At 41.3% G+C, this 23539-nt stretch overlaps 1 protein-coding gene across 1 annotated transcript in view; it reads right to left on the bottom strand.

Moving 5' to 3' along the window:
- Nucleotides 1-2861: 2861 nt before the first annotated feature.
- The window catches only part of ccser1 (coiled-coil serine-rich protein 1), a 156079-nt gene continuing 135401 nt past the window's right edge, over nt 2862-23539 (bottom strand). The window contains exon 11 of the mRNA XM_042488761.1: nt 2862-8350. Within this exon, the coding sequence (XP_042344695.1) occupies nt 7541-8350 (810 nt within the window). The 3' untranslated portion in view covers nt 2862-7540. The remainder of the gene's footprint in view (nt 8351-23539) is intronic.

Here is a 23539-nt window from a genome sequence, read left to right as displayed (position 1 = left end):
AAATGTCACAACAAGAATGAGGTTGTAAACACCATTTTCTCCCAAACCTCAGTTCTGTTATGCAGTGCTGTACTCCACAGGTATCCAATATTTACAGACATACTTATGGTATATTTTATTTCACCTATTGTTACTCCCTTGTTCCCCATTTTCTGGTTTTCTACCTCTGTACCTACATTATAGTATTGATTATGAAGTGGTCAGAGACATTACTAAACCCAGACATAAGAACACTAACAAGTCCTTTGTGTTTCAGTTTTATGTTGATTATTTTATTTATTATCATTAAATTCTAATAAAATTTTGTGTTTTATCTTATTTTGAACTTTTTTTAATGCAAAAAAACACAACACCAGCATCCTGCCACCTTTAGAATCTCAGCAGCATCCCAGCCAAAAATAAACAAATAAAGTGAGTTTTGTGGCCGTTGTGCAGCCAGCCAAATACTTATCATGATTTACAGAATATAAATTGATGCCCAGGAGTTGTGTGTTTTGTTTTGTTGAATTTACAATGACATAAAACTGCAAATCCAAGCAGAAAATGCAAGGCTTTTTGACAGGCTGGAACTGCCATGCTTGTCATATTTGCTTAATAAGTTATTTAAACAGTTATCAATGATACTTTAACAATATAATACATTTTAGGCCTATTAATGAACCATTTTAGCACTTTTGGACTAAAAACCAGAAATGCTAATTTTAAGGACAACTGAGGATCCATCATCAACAGCAAAATAAAACATGCAGTCTATTACTTGAACACTTTGGACTCCAAAGCTCAGTTAATCAGCAGTATTTTTACTGATGTGCTGACCCGCTGACATATGAATTACACCGAGTTAGTATCAAAACTGCTGTCTTTTAATCTAGTGTGTTTGTGTGTGTGTGTCAGCCAGTCATAACCTCACCAACGCTAATTGAGTGAGTCCAGAAATGAGAAGCGTGCACAGGTCCTCCCTAAGGGGTAAACAGTCAAAGCCGACATCCCACACACACATGCACGCACTCAAACTCATTCTAATGTAATTGATTTTCTAAACACTTCCATACTTTATGGTCACTGCCAAATGAAAACTCACTCAAATAGGTTGGAGGCGAGTGTCAAATGAGGTAAAATTACTCCTGTCTGCACCCGCTGCCATGCACAACCTTTTAAAGTCCACCTAAATGTTACAGCTGGAAAAGTTTTCTCAGTCTTTTAGAGTGATGGCCCCTAAGATTCTTTATTCATTGCTTTGTTGTACGCTCTACTTTCACTCTTTGATTTTATTCATTCTTTTCTTTAGAGATTTGTACAGTGAAATCTACTCAGCCTGAGAGATGGAGCCTCGGTCCCATGGATTCAACGCTTTATTATTCCACCGCTCTTTTTTGGTGGCAGCAGAATCCATCATTCATTCCCATTGCTTCAATGCGTCCCAGTCATTTCACAGACACACCTTATTTTATAATGGAAAGCCTGACATTAGTAATGGAAAATCAATAATCAAATCTACAGTAAATGTTTTCCTCAATTTTATTTGTATTAAATATTAACAATAAGGAGACAGTGGACAAAATTCTTTTGATAAAACATTTCTCATGTGAATAAACAACTGTGAGAGTGACCCAAAAAAAAAGTTGGACAAAACCTAAAGAGAAATACCTTGGGTAAACACACGCCGCAAGGTTTTTTGACCACGGTTAAGCCCATTGAACAGTTCTTGACAAACACACAAAATTTCAAAACTGTTTCAAAGAAGAATGTAAAGTGAAAAACAGCTATGAAGAAAGATATTTTGTTTTGATTTTTCCCAATTAATTTTTGGGCTAACTGGTCAGAGGCTCACTGTGTGACACTACCGAACAGTTTTATACACTTAGACAGAGTTCGTCCTCAACTGAAAAAAGCAGCTTCAACAGATCACCACTCTCTTTTCTGACACAGACAAGCAAATGTTTTCAAAGTCCTGTCTTTCAAAGTAATCTCAAGCAGAAATAGCCGTAGTGCAAAGGCTGGATTTCAAAGAGGGGGATAGTTGATTCATTTATAGTTGACCCTACATCTACCTACTGGCCTTCAAGTGAAAAAACTGTTATGGGGCTAAAGTTTAACATTTTTGTCTGGTTGTTTTTTGATGTGCAGCTACAGTCTGAAACACTTCAGTGAGAGCTCAGACTGCTGACTGCATGTGACATTTGTCAATAAAACACTTTTTGTTGTGTTGAAATCTGTGATGTGCCAACAAACATTGTATGTGAAACCTAGTCTTAAAGGAACAGTTCAACAAAAAATAAAAAATACAATTTTTTCCTCTTACTCGTAGTGCTATTTATCAATCTAGATTGTAATGGGGTGAGTTGCTGAGTGTTGGAGATGTTGGCTGTAGAGACTGAACTATTATATATTAATATACTAATATAATCCAACTAGATGGCACTCGGCTTGTGGTGCTCAAAGCGCCAACAAACTACATTTGAAAAACTAAACAGCTTTGTATTTGAAGAAATCATGACCTTGCTATTCAAGATAATCCGCTTACCGTGTTGTGAGCAGTTTCATGTAGGAACTATTTTCTTTCTACCGACAACACTGGTATTTTCTTTCTACACTCAACAACAGAATCACTACGCAAAAGAAAGCACGAACCTTAACTCACCTAACAAGAATGAGCTAGCTAATGTTACAGCTCAGCCAAGGAGGACACTACTAATATTCATAGCTCGCACTGTCACGAGTACGAGCCTCTCATCCATGAGTAGATGCACACTTCCCTTTGCATGGTGATACGGTTAGTGGATGTAGATCAGTAGAAATTAAATACTTCTTACATGAAACTGCTCACTACACAGTCTGTGGATTATTTTAAATAACCGGGAAATGATTTCTGGAAAGAGACACTGCTGTTGAGTTTTTCAACAAAATTTTCAATTTTTTTTTACTCCTGTAGCACAACAAGCCGAGTGCGATCTGGTTGCATTTAATGCAAAGGAAGGCAGACATCTTTACAGCTGATATCTCAAACACTTAGCAACTCAGACCCAAACAATCTGGTTTTATAAATAGCATTACAGGTAAGAAAATATATGATTGATTTTGGTGTGAACTGTCCCTTTAAGAGTCATTTATGTGAGCACAAACAGATTGTGATCATGAACAGTGAACATCAACAGTTATAATAATTTATGTACAATTATACAGCTCAATTTCATTATTACAGAAATTTGTGAAGGAAAAATAATAACTACAGTAAGCACATTAAAAAGCTAGCACAGCGTAATATCTGTAATTCATTACAATTATAATAAGAAAACTTCATGATTATTATAATTGTCATGTCATGACCACTATCTTTATTAGTTAGTGTCAAGATGCTTTTAGGAAACTGATTCTATGGCAATAAATATAAATAAGGCAGAAAACAATAAATAACTTCCCAACAAATAAATGGGTCTTAAATGCACAACATGCTGCCAAGTAAAATGAAGGATTGAGGTTTGTGAGGTGTGCCCACTTTTCTATTGCAGACCCCTGTTTTCTTAGCAGTAAAATTTTCAATTTCAGTTCACTCTTACAATTACACAGGCAGATATGTCTTCATAAAACCTCAGAGCCACATTTGAACTGCCGTCTCAGATGTGGCTCTTTCCCTTTCATGATATGTCTCTTAACCAGCAGCCCACCTTTCTGACTTCCCACTTTGAACCACAGATTGTATAAAATGGACGGAGCCACAATGACATCACTCATTGGTTTGTGGACTCCCATTTTGAAGCCTTGTGTTTGGTTATTTGCCAGTTGCCATCTTGGATCTTTAAAGCCAGAATTTGGATGAGAGGTTGGAGCTGTGGAGGAGCCAAGGGTGGATCTGACTCACAGACTGTAGTGACACCTCACAGAGAGCCTGCCATGGCCTTAATTATGCAGAACTTTAAGTCTTAATAAAATTTAAACAGGTGGGTTATATAAAAATTCACCCCCCTGCATACAGTAGTCATGAATGTTGAAAAAATTAGGATGGGGGTGGCTGAAATGCCAAACTTGAGGTTTCAAAACAGCAGTCCACAAACCAATGGGTAACATTACGGTAGCTATGACCATTATTTTACACAGTCTGTGCTTTCGAGTTGAATTAATTTCTAAGCCCCGTAGGTTGCAGCTTGATTAACACAGCTGAAACAACCACAGCTGTTTAAAAAAATTAAATCTGAGTGGGCAGTGCAAACAGAACCAAACACTCCCTTATGACATTTCACAAAGTGTCAATGACATTACGATGCCTGCGTTGACGAGGGATGTAAAAAGTATTTCTTAAGGTCAGCCAGCAACGCAGCATTGTCACCCTCTGTGTGTAAACAAACCAAGCAGGGAATGTTTAGTTCACATTAGAGCTGCCGCTCTCAGTCCAGGTCCTCCGGAGCCACATTACTGCTGGCCGTCTACACTACCAGGTAGTTAATTGCATTCACCAGGTGTAAAATGACTCCCTGATTAGACAGCTGGAATGAAAATCAGGCCCCAATGCCCAGGACTGAGAGCCACTGCAACAGAGTCTGTTACCGATACACTGTATGACAATACAAGCTCTGGGTAAGTACACTGATCCGGGGAGAGAGATAGAGGGAAGGAGAAACCTGGGACATGATAGTGGGAGAAGAAAGATAATGGATTGTAAAGAGGTACAAAAGGAGCTACTGAGTTGGCATGCAGTAGCGTTGAATGCTGGGAGACAGAGGGAGGGAAATGTATAGGGAGAGATGGAGGAGGGGATAGATGGAAAATGCAGAAAGAAATAAGGACAGAGAAGAGACAGAGGGGGAAAAAGGGATGAAAAGAGAGGAATTTGTGTTCATGTAAAACAGACCAGAGGGAGAGACGTAGTTTCCACCAGTGGGAGCAGAGCTGTCTTCCTGCAGGCTTTTCTTCACCTCTATCTGGTCTTTGCCTCACGACGTGTGCATTACAACACCCACACATACACACACACACACACACACCCACACACACACACACAATCTATACACCCTCCCTAAAGCCAGGTGCCGTTTAGAGACAGACAAGGTCAACAACTTTTCCAGAATCTAACATTTTGTGCAGACGCCGGGAGCTGTGAACTTCTGGCCTGTACTTAGCAGCAGAGCAGGCTCCCGCCTCCTGGTTGACATTATAAGATTTGTTTACCCCAAAGCCTGTGTGGAAAGAAAAGGGCTGTTCTGCAGTCTATTCTACTCAACAGAGCAAATATCTTCAACAGTGGCAGATTGAAGAGGCTGTTACGCAGCCCAGTTGTTCACAAATAAAAAAAAAAACTTTTTAAAGAGTTTTTTCACTTATCAAATTGTGACATGTTTTGTCCCCGAAGTGTGAATAATGTACAACTTAGCAGGTCATGGCAGTTACGATATAAATCTCAATCAAAAGGTTTGAGTCTACAGTCCAAAAAAACAACATAATTGCTGGCCTTATTATACCAAATGCCATCTCGTTAGGTAAAACATCAACGCATCTGCAGTCGGGAAGATAAAAGAAGGCTAGCATATAAGGACTGGGTATCAGTGGAAACACTCAGTGCTGATGCTTTTCCAAATGGGGTTGTTTGTATAAAATCATGTTTTCTGTATCTTTCTTTTCATTATTTGATCAAGTAAACAATTTTCTGTGCAATACTTGTCTCGTCACATGTTCCCCTAGGCAGAATCAGATTCTACTCAATTGATGCGTCAGTAAAACTGTCATAGAAAACGTGTCAGCTAACTGTAATGCCATCATTTGAAACATTTTTCCTTTTGAATCTTAAAATGGATATTGATTCTGTCATTTTGCAAAACACCAGTAGGTATCCCAGCTCCATACCCAGCCCTAAAGAAGATATGAAGTGCTTCATTCCAAAAAACTGATACTGTTTTTCCCCATTTAGGAAAAAAATACATAATGCTTGCTTTGCCAAATCTTAGAAATCTTGCTCTGCTCTATCTCATTGTCTGATGTGTTTGGATTTTGTAAGCGGAGGGTTCAGCAGAGTTACTGACATGTACTTTTGTCATTATGAATGCCAAACAAACAGCAGATCTCTCATTTTAGAATGAACTCTTCATGTATTGTACTGTACTAATCTAACACTGCAGATACACATTTCTCTTGTATATAATGTGGGTAATATTGCAACATTGTATTCCTATGAAAAAAGTGGTCCAGTATTAAGCCAAAAGTACTTCAAATGTCATACATACTGTACACCGATCAGCCAAAATATTAAAACCAGTGACAGGTGAAGTGAATTACACTGATCCTCTGATTACAATGTAATGTTCTGCTAAGAAATCTGGTATTCATGCAGACGCCACTTGACACACTCCATCCGCCCACTGTTGCAGATCAAGCAAACCCCCTCATGGCAACGGCAGTCCCTGGTGGCAGTGGCCCCTCCTACCAGGACAATGCACCATACCACCCCACAAAAACTGCTCAGGCTGTCAACCTAGCCTCTCAATTCCCCAAATCCCAATTCAATCGCATCTGTGGGCCCCGCCAGAATAAGTGTGATCCATGGAGGCTTCACCTTTAAACCCACAGGTCTCAAAGGATCCACGGACAACACCCTGGTGCATTTCCCACCTGTCAGTGGTCTTAATGTTGTGGCTGGTTGGTGTATGTGAGCAGAAGGATAAACATTTACTTCTCAAAACACTCAACAGGCTTTTGGTCAGAGGTTTTGGCATGTTTTTTTTCCCTTCTTGAGAGTTGATACTGAAACGTTATTAAAAGACTTTAAAAGTCACCCAGATCCTGTTGCGGCATAAAATGCTCACCTGTATTCTCCAGTTTTAAAAAGCATGCAGTAAAAGGGTCGTGGATGTGGATGTTTTCTCATTTGCACTTGTGTCAGCAGACATCAAGGAATGAGGAGTTGATCTGATGGAGGATTTGGCAATGTGAGAGTATATCCTTATCAGCGCAAATGATGGTCAGTCCCATAGTTCATTAAGCAGCACATGGTTTAACTTTTAAAAATGATCAAATAAATGGATAAAAAATAATCTTTCACAACACACATACAAATCTTACCTCTGCCTCCAGTTTAAACGCCTTGCTCTTTGTGCAGATTGTGAGGCGGCCATATCGCAGATGATGTCTCTGTGTGAGAGTGTGTATCTTTGTGTAAGTGTGTGTGACTGTGATCTGTATGTGTGCATGGATATGAGTCTTGGTGCACTTTGCATCTGTGGGCGTAAGCACATCTAAACTGTCAGCATGACACAATGTGGGAGTTCTGACAGACGGGTGAGTGCCTTTTTCATACTCACAGCCTGATATGTGTGTGTGACCTTGCATATGAGTGTGTTTAAGCGAGCAAATCTAAGAACAAAATGTCAGCGAAGGTTTGGTCTGGATTGTGAAGAGAGACAGGCATGATTGTAAGCGCGTGTTGTTGATGGATTCACAGGGAACTGGGACAGTGAAACTCAAGCAACTTGTATTGAAGGAGCAGCAGTTTCTCTAAAAAGTCACACATTTTGTGGCTCGAGTCAATATGGATGGTGTAAATGAGTGTGTGCTCTCAGCTGTCTCTCTGCGTCAGAGCTTGCAGTTCAGCAGTCTGTAGGGAATGTTGGAGGAAGACGTTTTTACGACTGTAGCTATGCAGAGAAAGAGGGCCTCGAGGTGGTTGTCCTAAACGACCCGTAAACGTGGAGGATGAGGAGGAAGAGGAGGCTGAGGAAGGAGTAGCAGGTGGAGGGGAGGCTTGGATGGATGATGAAATGCTTGGGGAGGGGCTCCCTCTGCTTGCAAGACTGTGGAGACTTGAGGAGGCGCTGGCTCCGACTGCACGAGGGATATGGCTAGGGGGATGGTGCTCTCCTCCTCCTCTTCTCGCACCAACTGACAGACTCACCCCTCCTCCTCCTCCTCCTGAAATTAAGGACTCAGAAGAGGAGGACACCCCCTCTGGCAGCCTGGAGGACAGAGATGGAACTGCGGTGTGATTAGCAGCTGCTGAGCCGGAGCCTGGGCATTGATTTGGACTAAGGCCCGGGTGTGAAACTTGAAGCTGGGCTGGAGTAGTAAGTGAGGATTGGGCTGACACTGCAGAAGTGGCACAGGACGAGTTGGAGGAGCCCTGAGCCAGATTTGGAGCAGGGTTACGGGCTGTGGGCTGTGCCAAGACTCCCTGGCAGTGGCGCTCCTCCCTGGCAGCGTGTCGTTCCGAAGCAGGAGGTCGGCCATGCAGAGGTGGATAGTGGTGGGGGAGGTGCTGGTTACAGAGGTCCCCTCCGAGTGCTGCCCCCACACCCCGTGCTGCTCTTCGGTCCCTTGAAACCAGGCTGCTGCTGCTGCCTAGTCCTGACCACCGGCCTGGATGACTGATCTGAGAAAGACGAAGACAAAAAGAAACAGGGAAAACACATGTTCAGAGACTTCAGCACTTACTCTACTTTCTTTCTGTCAGTGAGTGTGTGATGTGAATCTTTCAAGAGGGACATGAGAGAAAGAGAGAGAGAGACACCGACAAGCAGAGACAAACAGAGAGACAGGCAGCGTGAGAGAGAGTACTGTTCAGTATAGATTGTTAATTGGGTGACATTTGGAGAACGATCTCTCTGGGCTCCTGCAGCTTGTTCTAATTGTTTCTAAACCAACCGGAACCCTGCTCACTAAAGAACAGACACACATGCAGAAACACACACACACACACACACGGAAACAGGACAACACAATGTGCATGTATGGAGACATGTGCTCAAGGTATGCACCAATCCTCTCTCACAAAGCAATGGGATCTCTCTCTTTCACACCACACACACACACGCACACACACACACACACAATGGGGAAGATGGCATATATAGCTAGATGGCAGAAACAGGAGCCACCTGTTCTCTTTCACACTCCACTGCACCCCCCTTATGCAACGTATCTCTTCACTGTCCCCCTTCTGTCTCTCTCTCTCGCTCTCTCTTCTTATCCCTCTCTCTCTCTCTCTCTCCCACACACACACAAACACACGCAAACCCAAAAGTCACACTGGGACCAAGTGTGCAATGTTCACTAAAGTAGCACAATCTCATCCGACACTGTAGCTCACGGGACAGTAAGCTGAGTTGACATTTGCCGACACGATGGCTGTGTGTGTTCTCTTGTGTGTTATGTATTAGCATGTGTCTGTGAGCGTACACGCACACATACTGTTTGCAACATAGGTGTCAACATGCATGTCTGTGTGTACGCGTTGATTAACACTCCTGTGTGCTTTCATGTGTACGAATGTGATCATATATTTCATGTGTTTGTGCATGCAAATGAATATTAAAAGTAATGTAATTACAGTGTCAGGGCTGTCGACAGAAATTTGGTGTGAGGTAGAAATGTGATTAGCCAGTACACAGCTAACTGAATAAGTACAGTATAACAGTTGCAATGCTAATTCAATGAAACGGTTTCTATTCATAATACTGTCAGCTTGAAATCAAATTAAAGAGGGGAAGGGAGGGAGAACGTGGGGGAGATCACAAAGAAACTGGAAGGCAGACTTTGTGGATTACAAATGATGCTCATTGGACAGAGAAATGTTAGATAGATAAGTGTCACAGTTGATTTGCACTACAGGCGTCTTAATGCTGAACCTTCAGTTAAACTCAATACAAACTAAATTCAGTCAGTTTTTCAAACTTAATGGAACATTCGAATGACTTATGCATACGTTTTATGGGTTAAAGAGCATCACACATTGGCGGTGTATGACGCACCTACTTTTTCAATGCAAGGCCACACAAAAGCCGCCCATAGCACCTATCATTATGGCAACATATACCTCTCTCCTACTTCCCACTGACAGCACTCTAAAAGTAGCAATTTCATTGCATTTACTCCCTGAATCGTCCCATCTCGACTACTGTATTGTGACTACTTCCTGTATCTGTATGAAACGTTCAGTTTGTGCCACTGGTGTGTTTACATCAAATGATGCAACATGGCCAATGTGTGCTACGCTTTCTTCTTTGTGTTATACACTGAGCTTTTAAGCCCCTTTCACAAATGCACTGTAAACCTGAAATTATTACCCAGAGGACCTGTATGTCAGAATGCAAGAGTCGTAGCAATTGGTTGGACATTAAACAAACAGCTTTATCCTGCCAGCTCCCTGGTGAAAAGTCTGTGTAATGTCCAAATGAGCCCATGTGTGAATGGAGCAGGCCATTGTCCACAGAATTCACAGTGACCGAGAGGATGCATGGACAGTGTTTCTGATATGGGTTCAAGTGAAAATGGAAGAAAACATTTGCGGGTGAACAAGAAGAGTCATATACATGAAGATGGCAGCAAAAATGTTTAACTGGAGAGTTGAGGAGACTCGGGAACTTTTGTCAGTAAGGGCCGATGCCAAATTAGTCAAACAAATTCAACAAACATCAAGAGACTTGGTTTTTAATGACCAAATTATGAAATGGCCAAAATATCTCAGAGTAATCGTCATCATGTCCTGCCTCCTACAGATTATTCCCAGTAGATGAGAACGCTTCTGACACAATCTCCTGTTGTGTGCTGCATGTATGAAAGGGCAACTTTTGACAATGTCTGGACCTGATTCCCTGGATGTTGTCCAGAGTTCATATGAGAAAACATCTATATACAGAGTCATAGTGGTAATTTGGCCCAGTACTTTCTATATTGCTGGACAAATTAAAATAGCAACTTTAATGAAAGTACAAGTTGGGTTGAAAGATAAAAAAAAATGTAAAACCCCTTTTGTACATGGCACGCACCTTTAATGAGTAGTTGGACGGACCGATTATATTTAATGAAGTAGTCATATTCATGCAGTAAGAAGAGAGTAGTATTAATTATACTATGCGGTTGAAAAATTCTGTCTGTGTAATGGCTTGTGAAAGTTTCCAGCCCCTGAACACCACCAGACTTTTAATATCTTACTGTGAGGTGCTATTTCTAGCTTTTTTTGCATTTCAAAGTATGAAAGGATTCTATGAGGATTTAGCTGTGACTGGCTCTAATTTAGTCTGAGGCGGTGTGGAGTACAGGGTGGGGTAAATATGATAAGTAAACAAGGTCCTGAGAACAGTAGAAAAAACAAGTGAACAGGGTCAGCCTTGCTTTGAACCTTTCTGTTGCTGATATAGATATTCATGCTAAAGAAATAAAAAGATTTTCTTTTTCTCGTCTTACTTTAAAGATAAAGAAAGAGGGAGTTAATTGTTGTTTTTACAACAAAATCATGTGTAAGCCAGTTCAAAGCCTGATTACAGAGGAGTCTTATATTTGATAATAAAATCTTAATCTGCACATGCTGCTTGTATTCCCCCACCTACAATACACAAAAACAGCTCCTGACATATTTCTTATATCACCACAATATTACTTTAAAAAAAAAAAAAAAAAAAGCTAAATTAAAGCCAAACAAGCTGTACTTTAAAAACTCCGTCTCTTTGTCCTTTCATGTCCAACTTTAAAAAAAAAAAAAGGAACCACCACAGCGCTCTGCCAAAACATCAAACGGCGTGTCGTTGTCTATACAGCTTACTTAAAGAGCTCGGGGAATGCGTCTCTACTTTCTAATGGGCTCTAATGGGTGGATAAACACTACAAAACTCCTTGCAGATTGCTTGATCCAATTAAGAGAAGTGAGAATTTCCATTCCAGCCAAATTTCCTACATAAGGGCGCAGTGAAAAAAATAAGGGTATTGTCATGGTACTGAATATCCACTGTGGCGGTGTAGGTTTATGTGGGGCGGCTTAATTAGGGCTAAATCTATAAACAAAAAAAAAATTCTGCTGTGTTTTTCCACCCTCAGACATTTGAGAAAACAACATAAGGTAAGGCGAGAACAGCAAGATACAAATTGGCAACTGACAACTTTGAAAGAAATAATTACCAGGCAGAGTACAAAGAGCTGGTTGTAGAAACATATGCTCCATATCAAAGGGGCAATGCTGATCCAAGTTGGGGAGGGAGAAAAAAAAAAGTAAAAAATTCATCAAATACAATGAATCAAACGCAACCAAAAACTGGGTTAAAGCTGGGGTGGCGTATGTGTGAGCGCACAGGAAGGGCAGACAGACAGAGAGAGAGAGAGAAAAAAAAGGTCAAGCGCAATGAAAGACAGGAGTAAACAAATTGAGAAAAAAAGTGAGCAGACAGGAGAAAAAAGAATGAGAAACTGGCAAGAGGGTGATTAAAAACAAAGAAAGAAAAATGAGTACAACAGAACAGACAGCAAGGTACAGAGAGGAAGAGAGCAGCTCTGATTTACAAACTCAGGTGTCCTTTCTCAAGTACACACTCTGCGGCAAGCGGGCTGCCTCTTCTCCAGTGACAGACCGCCTGTGTGTGAGCAAACACTCTGGAGTCTCTCTTACACACACAGTCCTATAAATACACACACATATACATAGACATAGGTAAATCAGAGTGATTTAAGGGCGCCCTCTCCTGCAACCTTAGTTTTTATTGGGCAGTGAAGAACACAGCAATGTGGTAATGGCCAAGTTTGCATAAAAGAGCTCCTTAAAACCCTAAAACATCCCTACACAGCGTTTGCTATCGGCTCTCTTTGTCATTTTTATACTGGAAGAGGAGAGAAGGGTGGGGGATTTATTTCAGGAATTTTCCTCCCCTTAAATAAAATAAAACCAACTAATCACAGAAAACACTACAGACTGTAGCACAGTGTAACACAGGCCCAGTGTAAGCAGAGTACACCTCATGCACCTGCCATCAATCACACACCATGGCTCAACATCCCTGCACCCACACATCGAACTTTAATGAAGGCCATGGGGCTGAAACGCATTGGACCCCAAAAGTTTGCGGCTCTTCACAGTGAGATTAGACTGGTAAAAGTTTGTAAATGCGAATTCTTTATATTCTTTGACACCCACGTACACCGCGAACAAAGTAATCCTGTGGTTCTTTGAAAGTGTGAAACGCCGGGGTGTTCAGTGTGGATACAATAACAGTGCAGTACGCCCACACAGATGGTACTCTAAAATCCTATTTAGACTATAATCAAATACAGTTTCCAACCGCGATTTGTGAGCCCAAAGCATCCCGCCTCATCCGTTCACCTTTATCTCAACAGACGGTCTCATTCATATTTGTTTGCATATTTATGCCCGGAGTGACAGGAAGGTAGAGATGGCAAGGTGCAAAACCCGGGACCCAAACTGTAAATTTGATGTCGCCTCTTGATACTGTTGTTATTGTATGTGGGGAGTCAAAATGACAGCAGACTGTACATCAAGATCATTTGACAAAGCCTTAAGAAGTTCTAATATGCTACAAGTGCTGTATGCTGGTTTGCATTAGTTTTTGAAAGTGAAGGAGTAATATAAAGAAGCAAAACAAGCTGAGAAAAACACAATGTCAATACCCGAGAATCCCACATGCTAAAACTATCACTTTCTTAGCTCTTGCCCAGAAAGTATCATTGAATATTTACAGATAAGGTTTTTACAGCAGAGTCTCCCACATCAACTGAAGGCACTTTGCGGGATAAACCTGCAACAAACAATCAAACAAGAGGTGAAACTGCATCCTGACTCTGGTGTCTCAAGGCCATAGCATACCTTTACTTTGAACTTGCTGGTTTACATCAATACACACAACCCCCACAGGAAATGAGTCTCTTGTACAGCCTGTAGCAGCATCCTTGCTTTCCCCTCCTTCGCTCCATTTTGACTTTGTTCGAGTCTTCCATCTTCATCTCCCCTCTATTCCCTGTCTCTCCTCACTATTTCCCTATACAGCTCTCCCAATTTTCCAACTGCCATCTCACTCTTCACCTCGCCTGTCTCTGATTTTTATGTGAAATTTTACTTATAATATGTGATACAGGAAGCACATTAAAATTCAGGAAATACAGTAGCAGTAAATCTGCTGCAGATCAGGACAGTAATTTCACCAAAGTAAGAACGGGAGAGGACAAAACAAGTAAACAACCTGAGGGGTCAGAATTAATGCTGAAGTAAAGAAAAGGACATAATGAAAGTGCTGCGACATAAAAGAGTATTGAACAGAGAGGTGGATCTATAAAGGGGCCTGGATAGAGTGTCAGCATGCCCACCCAATCAGATTCATAAAAACTAAGTCACTTAGTCATGTGAGAGGAAAATTTCATGATTCTGATCGGGTGGGCACACTGTCAATCTGTCAGTCACCATATTGACAGAGATAAGAAACAGGCAGCGCACATTCTCCAGTCAGGTGCCATTATAACCACCACAAAAGAAAAGGGTGCAACAAAACATGATAGAAATATGATGTACAATGTATGATGTTTGTCTCAAATGGAAGACATGGACACGAGAAGCTAGCTTGCCATCTAATGTTAGCTAGCTTGATAATAAATACTCAAAAAAATGATATTTTTGGTCCATTTACCATTTTTTTACGTTCCATGCCTGTATACTGACTCAACACCTGCCAGGCAGCATGTCTCATGTGGGGAAGTTTGTATTTTTTGCGACCAATATCATTCAATAGCATCAGCTAGTTAGACAGGTTAACAATCACTGTCTCCTCCACACATACTTCTTTGCAATTGGTTGAGACAGTGACTTTGCTGGTCATTTTTCTGTTTTTTTCTGTGTCAGTATCGCATTTGTTTTCATTGTTTAGCTTTTTTAAAAAAAATGTTGTGCTATTTTGGGGTTATGACTTGTTTAGTTGCTTGTTGCCTTCTCCTCATGATTGTGAAAGAATCAAATCAATTTGCTTAGGTTTTAAAGGGTTAACAGTAGGCAGGTTGATCTATACTGAAAGTGTGGGTCCCAGAAGTCCAGCTATGTCTTTGCTCCCCTTCCCCGTCTTTCTCCGTCTTCTTTCCTTTTCTTGTCTCCCTCCCATTTTCTCCCCACCCCTCTTGACCTCTCTTCTTCTCTCATCTCTCACCTTCCCCACCACTCTGTCTTTTCTTTCGTCCCTTATTCACCCTTTCTTCGTTATGTAACTTGGTGCTTAAGAATGCCAGCGACAGGAAAGGCTGAATAGACCCTGACAGCTGGAGGATTGATGGTGCGCTACTGCGGTCTGAAGACCATACAGAGAGAGAGAGAGAGACAGACAGAGAGGGAGGGAGAGAGAGAGAGAAAGAGAGAGAAAGAGGGGGTTGGTGTTTTTTTTGCTTTCTTTTTTTGGTGGTGACAGTCGAGGTGAGGTTGGAGCTGAGATGATGAAGAAAGATGGAGAGGACCAAAGTTGAGCTTACGTCGCTCGAGCTGTCAATCCGGCCCACACTGCAGCAAACTGCCAACCAGCTGGCTGGGTGTCACATCCCGGACCTGCCTGCTGGAGGCACACACACTGAGGGGCAGAACACTAATGTGATGCACTGCACAGCTAATCGGCTCACAGTGCTCCCAATCTTCAATGCTGTCACTGTACTACTGCAAAATTATCGACATTAGGCGGATGTTACATCGAGTAACCGCAGCCAAACACAGGAACCTGCTGCACCCCACGAGTATCAAACAGGGCTGTGTGTGTCTGTAACTTGATAAATATTTAGACTTACAATACCTCAGACAGGGCATCTCTGCTGCATATCAATGTGGCTGAAGGCCTGAATATATTATAATGTCTGAGACTGAGTCATCTCTTTCCTATTTCACTACAAAGAAATTCATAGGAGAAAACAAACGTATTTCCGCCAATAGCCTTGGGAAACACTGCAAATCTTATAACCATGTACACAGCCCATGAACCATCACATGCACCCCAAGATGTTTAGTCACACACTTAGGAGCGGCATGAAGACTCTACTTGAACTGGTGAAGGTTACTGTAAGTACTTGAGGGGAACACTAACCATCGCTGCTAACTTGAAGCCTGTCTGATATTTCAGATTTGCAGCGTTGTTCTTAAAAAACCCTGATGATTAAGCTTTTCTTGTTTGGTCCAAAGAATTCAGATTCAAAGCACTTCATACACACAGCATAGCCCAGTTCTTTTTTAAGCACCTGGGGAGAGCAGGGCTGGTGTGGCAAATACTATATAATCATTATGTAAATTAGTCCACCGTGTCCTCTGATGACTTTAAGTGACTTTTAGAGCAGCCAGTCCAAATAATCCCTCTAAAAACATGAATGTCAGCGTTATTTAGCAGGGAACTGATATTACTTTCACTTGGATGGACAAGAAGGATTGAACCAAAAACCTGTGGTCATGAGGTCACTTTGATGCCTAGTTTATACTAGTGGACATGACTTAGAGTTGAATTTCTGCTTGCTGATAGTTTTTGGAGCTCCCTAGCAATAGCCCTAGGTCACAGGCAAATCTGAGACAGCTCAGCACTCGAAAATCTGTGCTTAAGCATTATGCGTGAACTATTCCAAGACACAATCTGAGAAGCTCCCTGATGCATCACAGACGTTCCTCAGACTAAATATTTGTTCCTGTCGGTCAACAACAAAATAAAGGAGAAAAGCCAAGTAGCGCTTTTTGCTGACCACCTGGAGGTACTTTTAACAATCACAGACAGTTTGAAGAAGCTAAATACTATATTCAGAGTCTGGACTTGGATTGCCTGCACACGGCTCTTACTTCTGATCCTTCAAGTGGACATAGAGGCAAGTGAACCAAAATGGTAGTGGCTAGCAATGCTAATGATGCCAACAGTGCAAACAGTGCTAAAAACAGCAATAGTACTGACGAAGCTAACAGTGTTGACTGGGGGGAAACTGGAGGGTGAGTGTTATGCTTCTGTGACTATGCAGTCACACAAGCGTTTTTCAAGACAGTGTTCTCAGTGGTAATGACGGTATGAGTGCAGTGCAAAGTGGCAGTGATTGGCTAGGCAGTGCAAAAGGAGGAGGGACTCACATGCACTAACATGCATGCACAGCCAGCCTGGCAACCAAAACAAAGAACAGAGAAGCTCTGATTCCAACATACACTGAAGGAGTGTGACTTAATTCTCTGTTAATGCTCTCTAATTATTGTTCAAAATCTAATCTGTTTGTCTGTCTCTGTGTGTGTGTGTGTGTGTGTGTGTGTGTGTGTGTTTGTGCATAAAACTGTTAAAAGAAGTTAACCACTCAATCAGAGTTTCAGCTAACTGTTCTATATGTTTATTATTACTGTTCTGCCTAAATATAGCTGTTGTTGACAGCTATATTGTTGTTGATTGTGTATCTTACAGCCACACAACCAATAACACATTGCCTAGCAACGGCAAGACGCCTCTCACTGACAAAATGCCTCAGTGTGACCTGGATTACAGCCACAGGGGACGGGAGCATCGCAGTTCAACTCAGTTCTGAGGCGTCCAATGTGATCACCGCCAAAGACGTAGAGAGTTGCTGAACTTGGGTCTGATCAGTGATTCTTAGTCAGTACTTATGATTGTCGGTGTTGAGAAGTGTATGGCCCCTGGATTTCCAATTCCTCCCAGAGTGAAAAAGGCAGGCTGACAAGTATTGAAGCCAGTGCCATGCTGTGGCCAGGAGGCCTAATGAGGTTTCTTGAGCAGCTCTGATGGGCATAGATGCTGAGAGTCTGGCAATGCTCATCAACCACCATCCCCAACAGGTCTGTGTGTGCACGCACATACGCATGTGTCTGTGTGTGCGTGTATGTAATCATGGCAAAACTCATCGACCACCAGCCTGTGCCAATATGCTTGGTGAACACTGCCCAAAACCATGAGCAAACAGGAGCGAGATGTAAAAGAGGAGAGTGAACCAGCAAAGATGAGGGAAGGAAATAAGAGAGGGCGGACGGAGGGAGAGATAGGAGTGAAGTAGAATAAAGGAGAGGAAGGAGAGTAGCAGAGGGAGAAAGAGGACAAAGAAGTGAGAGGAGGAAAAGGTGAAAGAAATAAGAGAGAAAAGACAAATAACATAAGGCGAAAAGAGTGGCTAAAATAAGTAAAAGGTAGCAGGTGACACACAGGTAATAGTTAGGTAAAACAACAAAGGAAGAGAGGACAGCAAGAGGATAGATAGTCAGATGGATGAGGGGAACAACAGGGGACAAAGCTGGAGTAAAAGGTGACAGGAGAGAACCAAAGTTAGAGAAGATGAAAGAAAGAGATAATTAAAGCTAGAGTGTCTTCTAGTGAAGAGAAGTCTAAAAGAGGTAGCATCAATATAGGGCAAAAAGAGAAACCTTTGGAGTCACTTCAATGGAAAGCTACATGCTGGAGAGGGACATGAACTACTCAGGAGCAATTTATGTGTCAACAGCATCAGTTTCAAGGGTCCTGCATCAGTTTCAAGGGTCCCATTGGAAACCAAAGAATGAAGTGATATTTTTGCAGGATTTCACTAGGAAATCACAGTGTATATTTTATTCTGTATCCTTAGAAAACACTGACCTTACAGAGAAGTTCAATCTGTGTATCTCTGTATTAAAAATGATGCGTTTTTTTTGTTTTTTTAAACCAAAGACACTAATTCTATTCAAAAAGACTGCTAGGAATTAAATGCTTGTCACGTGCTGCATCTCATTTTGGCTCAGTGGGATTGTATGCCAGATTTAATGCCTAATTTAAGTCATAAAAACTTAATTATCCACAACACAATTACAGATTTAGCTTCAAACATCCATGTATCTATTTCACCCTGAACATAAAAACTGTCTATTGCAATCCAATATTCACCTTTATGGTTTAACCAGTTAACAAAAGTGGACAAATACTCCCATATCCATGTTTGGATCTTTCATTTTCCCATCCTCCTCCTGTTTTTTTTTCTTCTTTTTTCTCTTTAATCTCATGTAAAAGCTAGACATAAAAAAAATCACAGCCAAGATTATACTGATACTTAGACTCAATCCCGATGCACCTCTACCACTTAGCCCTTACACTGCCATTTTGTGCATTCACATATAGGGTTACAGTGTCCCAATTCTCGTTGGGATATAGGGGTAGCACAGTGTGTAAGGGCTACCTGGTCCCCCAAATAGAGGTTTTTCAGAGGTAAACTTCAAACCTACTATTCTGAGAAATCACTGGCAAGAACTCCACAAAAGTATTTTTTTGTCAACACAGATTAAAAAAAAAAAAAAAAAAAAGATAACCGTTGTATTATCTTAGTTTAATGTTGTTTTAATGTACTGTGGTCCTAACACAACATATTGCTTATGTAGAGACATCTTGGTAGCTAACTAGGTTATATTGTTATTGCTGATTTGTGCACGACAGTCCTGCATTTGAAATGTTTCCAATTTGCACCCCTCCCTTTGATTGCATGACGCCAGATATTTATCTTAAGTCTAGCATTGAAGTTGCTGCACTGTTACTGCTCCTCTAATATCAGAGCAGACTGGCAGGGTAGAAGCACAGGTGGATAAAATTAGCCTGGATAGCAACGCTAGTGACTTGGTAATGAAGCAGTATTCTTTTTTTATCAAATGACATGTTTGATTGACTGGTAGCATGAAACTTAAGTTGTGAAGAAAATAGTGGGTGTCCTGACAACTGCAAAAGGATGCCTTATAGCCCACGCAAGACCAGGCACCACAGCAGAACATGGCATATTTTCAACACTTCTCGTGCCTGTTTATGTAAACGTAAGCATTGACTCTTGAAAGGTCGTTTCATTTCATTTGGGAAGATTTCAACCACTACCCCTTGTAACTCTGTTTTGAGAGGCAAGATGGCCCTCGAAAACAAGGGGCAGGGGTAAAAATGAGAAACGGGCTTGGTCCCTAGTCAATAATAAAGGATAAACAGTTATCCAATAGGCTACTTTAACTAGCACTACTATCTTTCATAATTAGGAAATTATGCATTTTGTTTTTCAGGACTGTGACCTCTAGGAGAAAGCTGCCATGCCAGACTCTGTCTAATCTGCTCTCCTATCCAAAGACATGCAGGTCAGGTGAATCTGAAACTCTTCATGGCCTGTTGGTGTCAGTGTGTTTGTCAACGTGTGTTAGCCCTGTGTTAGACTGGCACCCAGACCTCTAGCCTGATGTGTGCTGGGAGTCCATCCAGCCTCCTGTGATGCTGAGCAGGTTTAGTGGTTTAGCTAATGAATAGATGGATGTTTTACCTGCTACGCTGCAAATAGAAACCACAACCTGATTTTAGGTGTGCAGTAACACATAAGGGCTAACTACCCCTCCTTGTGCACTTCAGCTGTAACTGGATTGATTGCTGCACCTGGCTGCTCCCCCAGGTGTCAACATGGTCCCCGCTGGTGCTGTCTAATTATTGCAGAAGCTGTGATCTATGCTCAGCATTACTCTCTGCCTAATATGTTCCTGTAAGCTGTCACTACTGCTCTGTATGTGCATACAACGATTCCTCTGGATTAATATGTATTGCTCTATTAGTTCTTACCTTCAACTCCCATGCTACATTTAAAAAATGTCCCAAATGGTTATTTAATACCTTTAACTGGCACTATAACTTCTATCTAAACCTCAAATTATGTTGACAGTATTGTTTACAGAGGGTTATCTTTACAATAAGGAACCCTGGCCACACCAAGAGTTGGACTCTTGTCAGTGTACATTCCCTTGGCTTGACATTACTCGTCTAGCTGAGGACTGGCAGTATACCTGGGATTATTCCACTTTAATCAGGCTAACTATTGGCTGGCTTCTCCTTCTTCCACCAGTCTCATCCTCCAGGCTGTGTGGTTGGGAAAGCTGTACCTTCCCATTCTACACCCCAAGGCTTCCACTGTAACCCTTAACTTGCCCACATGCATGCCCATTAATCACTGACTTTTGCACACCTCAACATTTTATTGCACTTGTCTATAACTTTTCTAAACTTTTAAACTCTTGTTATTCCAAGTCTCTCCATCTGTTTCAAATCTGTGGTCATAAATCTTGTTCTCGCTTGCTGTCAAGCCATGACAGAGAAAATCTAAACATGTTATTTTATTTAGACTCACTGTCACCAACCAACAATGCACGATCTCTCCAGTTCCACATAAGAAACTTCTCAAGGACTGCAAGTTTATACTCTGAAAACATCTTCTGGCTAGACTGGTGAATGCGCATCCTCTCGTGACGTCTGGCAAAACTAACAAACTCATTCAAAATTGTGCTGCCTTAAGTTTCACTTATGTCATATCCCCTGCACACACAGTCCTCTCCCAGTTGAACTCCACAGACTTCAGGATTCTGCTAATCTCACACAATCCTCTACTTCTGGTCTCCACAACTGCAACCTAGTCAATGCTCTCTGTGTCCTTTCCGCCCCTAACACCCAGATCTACACGTGTCCTTTTGCTTTTTGCCCTGCAGCATCCAGGCTCACACATCTACCATGCAACATAATGCACCTTGAATCAACAATTATTTCCATTAAAATTTAATTGGATTGGAAGACCATAATATCTACAGTGTAGATGAATATAATGTGTCATCAAATTATTCTGAGAGGTTGAATCTTTTGGTTAAAAAATAGTAAGGAAAAAAAAAGACTGCTGTGGGTGATGGGTCGAAGAAATGTTTGTCAGACTAGAAACAGATGGATCCATACACCAAAACAGCTCTCATTGAATTTTAATACTGTACAATATTTTGAGCCAGCAGAGAAGTCTGAGGAAAAGCTGCTTTATATAAAATATACGCTGTAAGCTATTTGGTGCGCAAATCTATTTGTTTCTACTCAGACACTTTCAGTTCGACATAAAAAACACAATTCCTGCCCTCCTTTTTTCTAACAATGGAAATGCATCTATTTCAAACTTGGGAATTATGACCCTCGATTTAAAAGTGGCCAATTAGCTTAACCACGAACGCCTTATATTCTTTTAATAAGGTTTGTTACTTTGTTAAGCTTGTGTTGAGGTTTGTACTTGTTTTCAAATTTCCAAAACGTCTCGAACAACAGGCTCATTTGGATGCTAATATTTGAGAAAAGAAGAAAAGCAGATTGGAAGCAGCGACCACTGATCTGTATGAGAGGGATCGTTTTCCGATTCAAAGGCTGTAAGTTGGTAAAGCCCTCTCAGTGTGTGACTTTTGCAGCTGTTTACTCTTTGCTATAATATACTTGCTAGTTTTCCTGTAATCAACAATAAGATGTTGTGGCCAAACAAATCTATCTCAAATCTAAAAGACAACAATAAAGCACAGAGGCTTGACAGCTTGTGTTGGACAGGATGGATGGACAGCCTGACAGTCGCGAAAACAATGAAGATTGTGGTTATGACAGTGTGGTAAAGACTGTCAGAGTGATACATCATGTGGGAGAGCTCAGGAATTGTAGCAGTAGTGGTGCTTACGTGTGTGACTGTAAACATCTTTATATGTTATATATGTGCATATCATCATATGTAGTTTGAGTGTGTGTGTGTGCTGTATATGTCTGTATGTGAGAGAGCAGTGGGGTTTGTAACACAATGGTGAGCACTGATGGAGCGTGAAGCTGATGTGAGCCAAAAGTCTTTTTCTCTGTCTGTGTATATCAAAGCCTCCCCCAGACGCAGCAGCACACACGCGTGCACCGACTGATTACAAATACTCATACACACCCATGCAATTATGTGCTCATACTGCAGCAAGTACACACACACACGCACACATGCACGCGCACACACACACACACACACACACACACACACACACACACACACACACACACACATACCACACAGAAGTATGCACCAGCTTATTACGAACACATACAGTTTCACTAACACACACTCACACACAACTACCCTCCTGTCAGTTGGCGAAGCTGATAAGCTGCTTTCCCGGTTTCTCATCTTGTTCTGTGTGACAGCCCAGGAGAGCTGAAACAATACGGGAAATCAGAACGGTGGGGGTGTGGGAGAAAAACAGAGATTGAAAAATGAAAGATGAAGAGGAAAGTAGAGGAGAAGTGTGGAAAAGTGAAGAGGGAAAAAAGAAATAAGTAGATTTTTCCATCAGATATCAGGAAGGCCTGATGATAATGTTGCAGCTACCACCTGTGTCATCACACTGAAAACAAGTGACTGCCCTGCTGCATCCGCACTCCACTCAACAAGACAGAGTGGAGAGGAGAGAGACAGAGATCTCACATGATACATTTAACCCTTTGAAACCTGGAAAGACATCTGTTTTATCTATGTTTAGACCCCTTCGACATGCATTTAAACCTTTGAAACCTGAGAAAAATTGGTTTCTTTTTTATTTTTGAAAACATGGCTGAAAAAAAGCAAGGAACAACTTTGCAGGAGATGTCCCAAAAAATGGAAAAAAATAGGAACAGAAAATGACCTGAAAAATTAGTTTTACAAAAAAGAGAGTGAGAGAAAAATGTCCAGAAAACTGCATTTATAATAACAACTACAACAACAAGAGATGAAGTGGGCTTTGAAATAACTCCAATGTAAACCCATCTGTTTGTCTTTGTGTCACTGCACCCTGAAGAAGGCGCAAGCCGATACGCGTTGGTGTAATTTTAATGAATTTAGCCCATTAAATTAAAGGCCTTTTACATTTTTCAAACCTACTTGAGTGCCTGGACTTGGATTTTTTTTTTGGCCAAAAGTTTTCCTCTTATTTTGGCCATCTGAGGTGATATTGGACGCTAAGAGCAACTTATGCAATATTAAAAGCAAGAGAGTTTGTGTTGAGAGTAGGCCAGGGTGG

This window comes from Plectropomus leopardus, chromosome 6, assembly GCF_008729295.1.
Source record: "Plectropomus leopardus isolate mb chromosome 6, YSFRI_Pleo_2.0, whole genome shotgun sequence".
Taxonomy (NCBI): Eukaryota; Metazoa; Chordata; class Actinopteri; order Perciformes; family Serranidae; genus Plectropomus; species Plectropomus leopardus.
The sequence above is the reverse complement of the archived record's forward strand: the minus strand, read 5'-3'. Positions and strand labels throughout refer to the sequence as shown.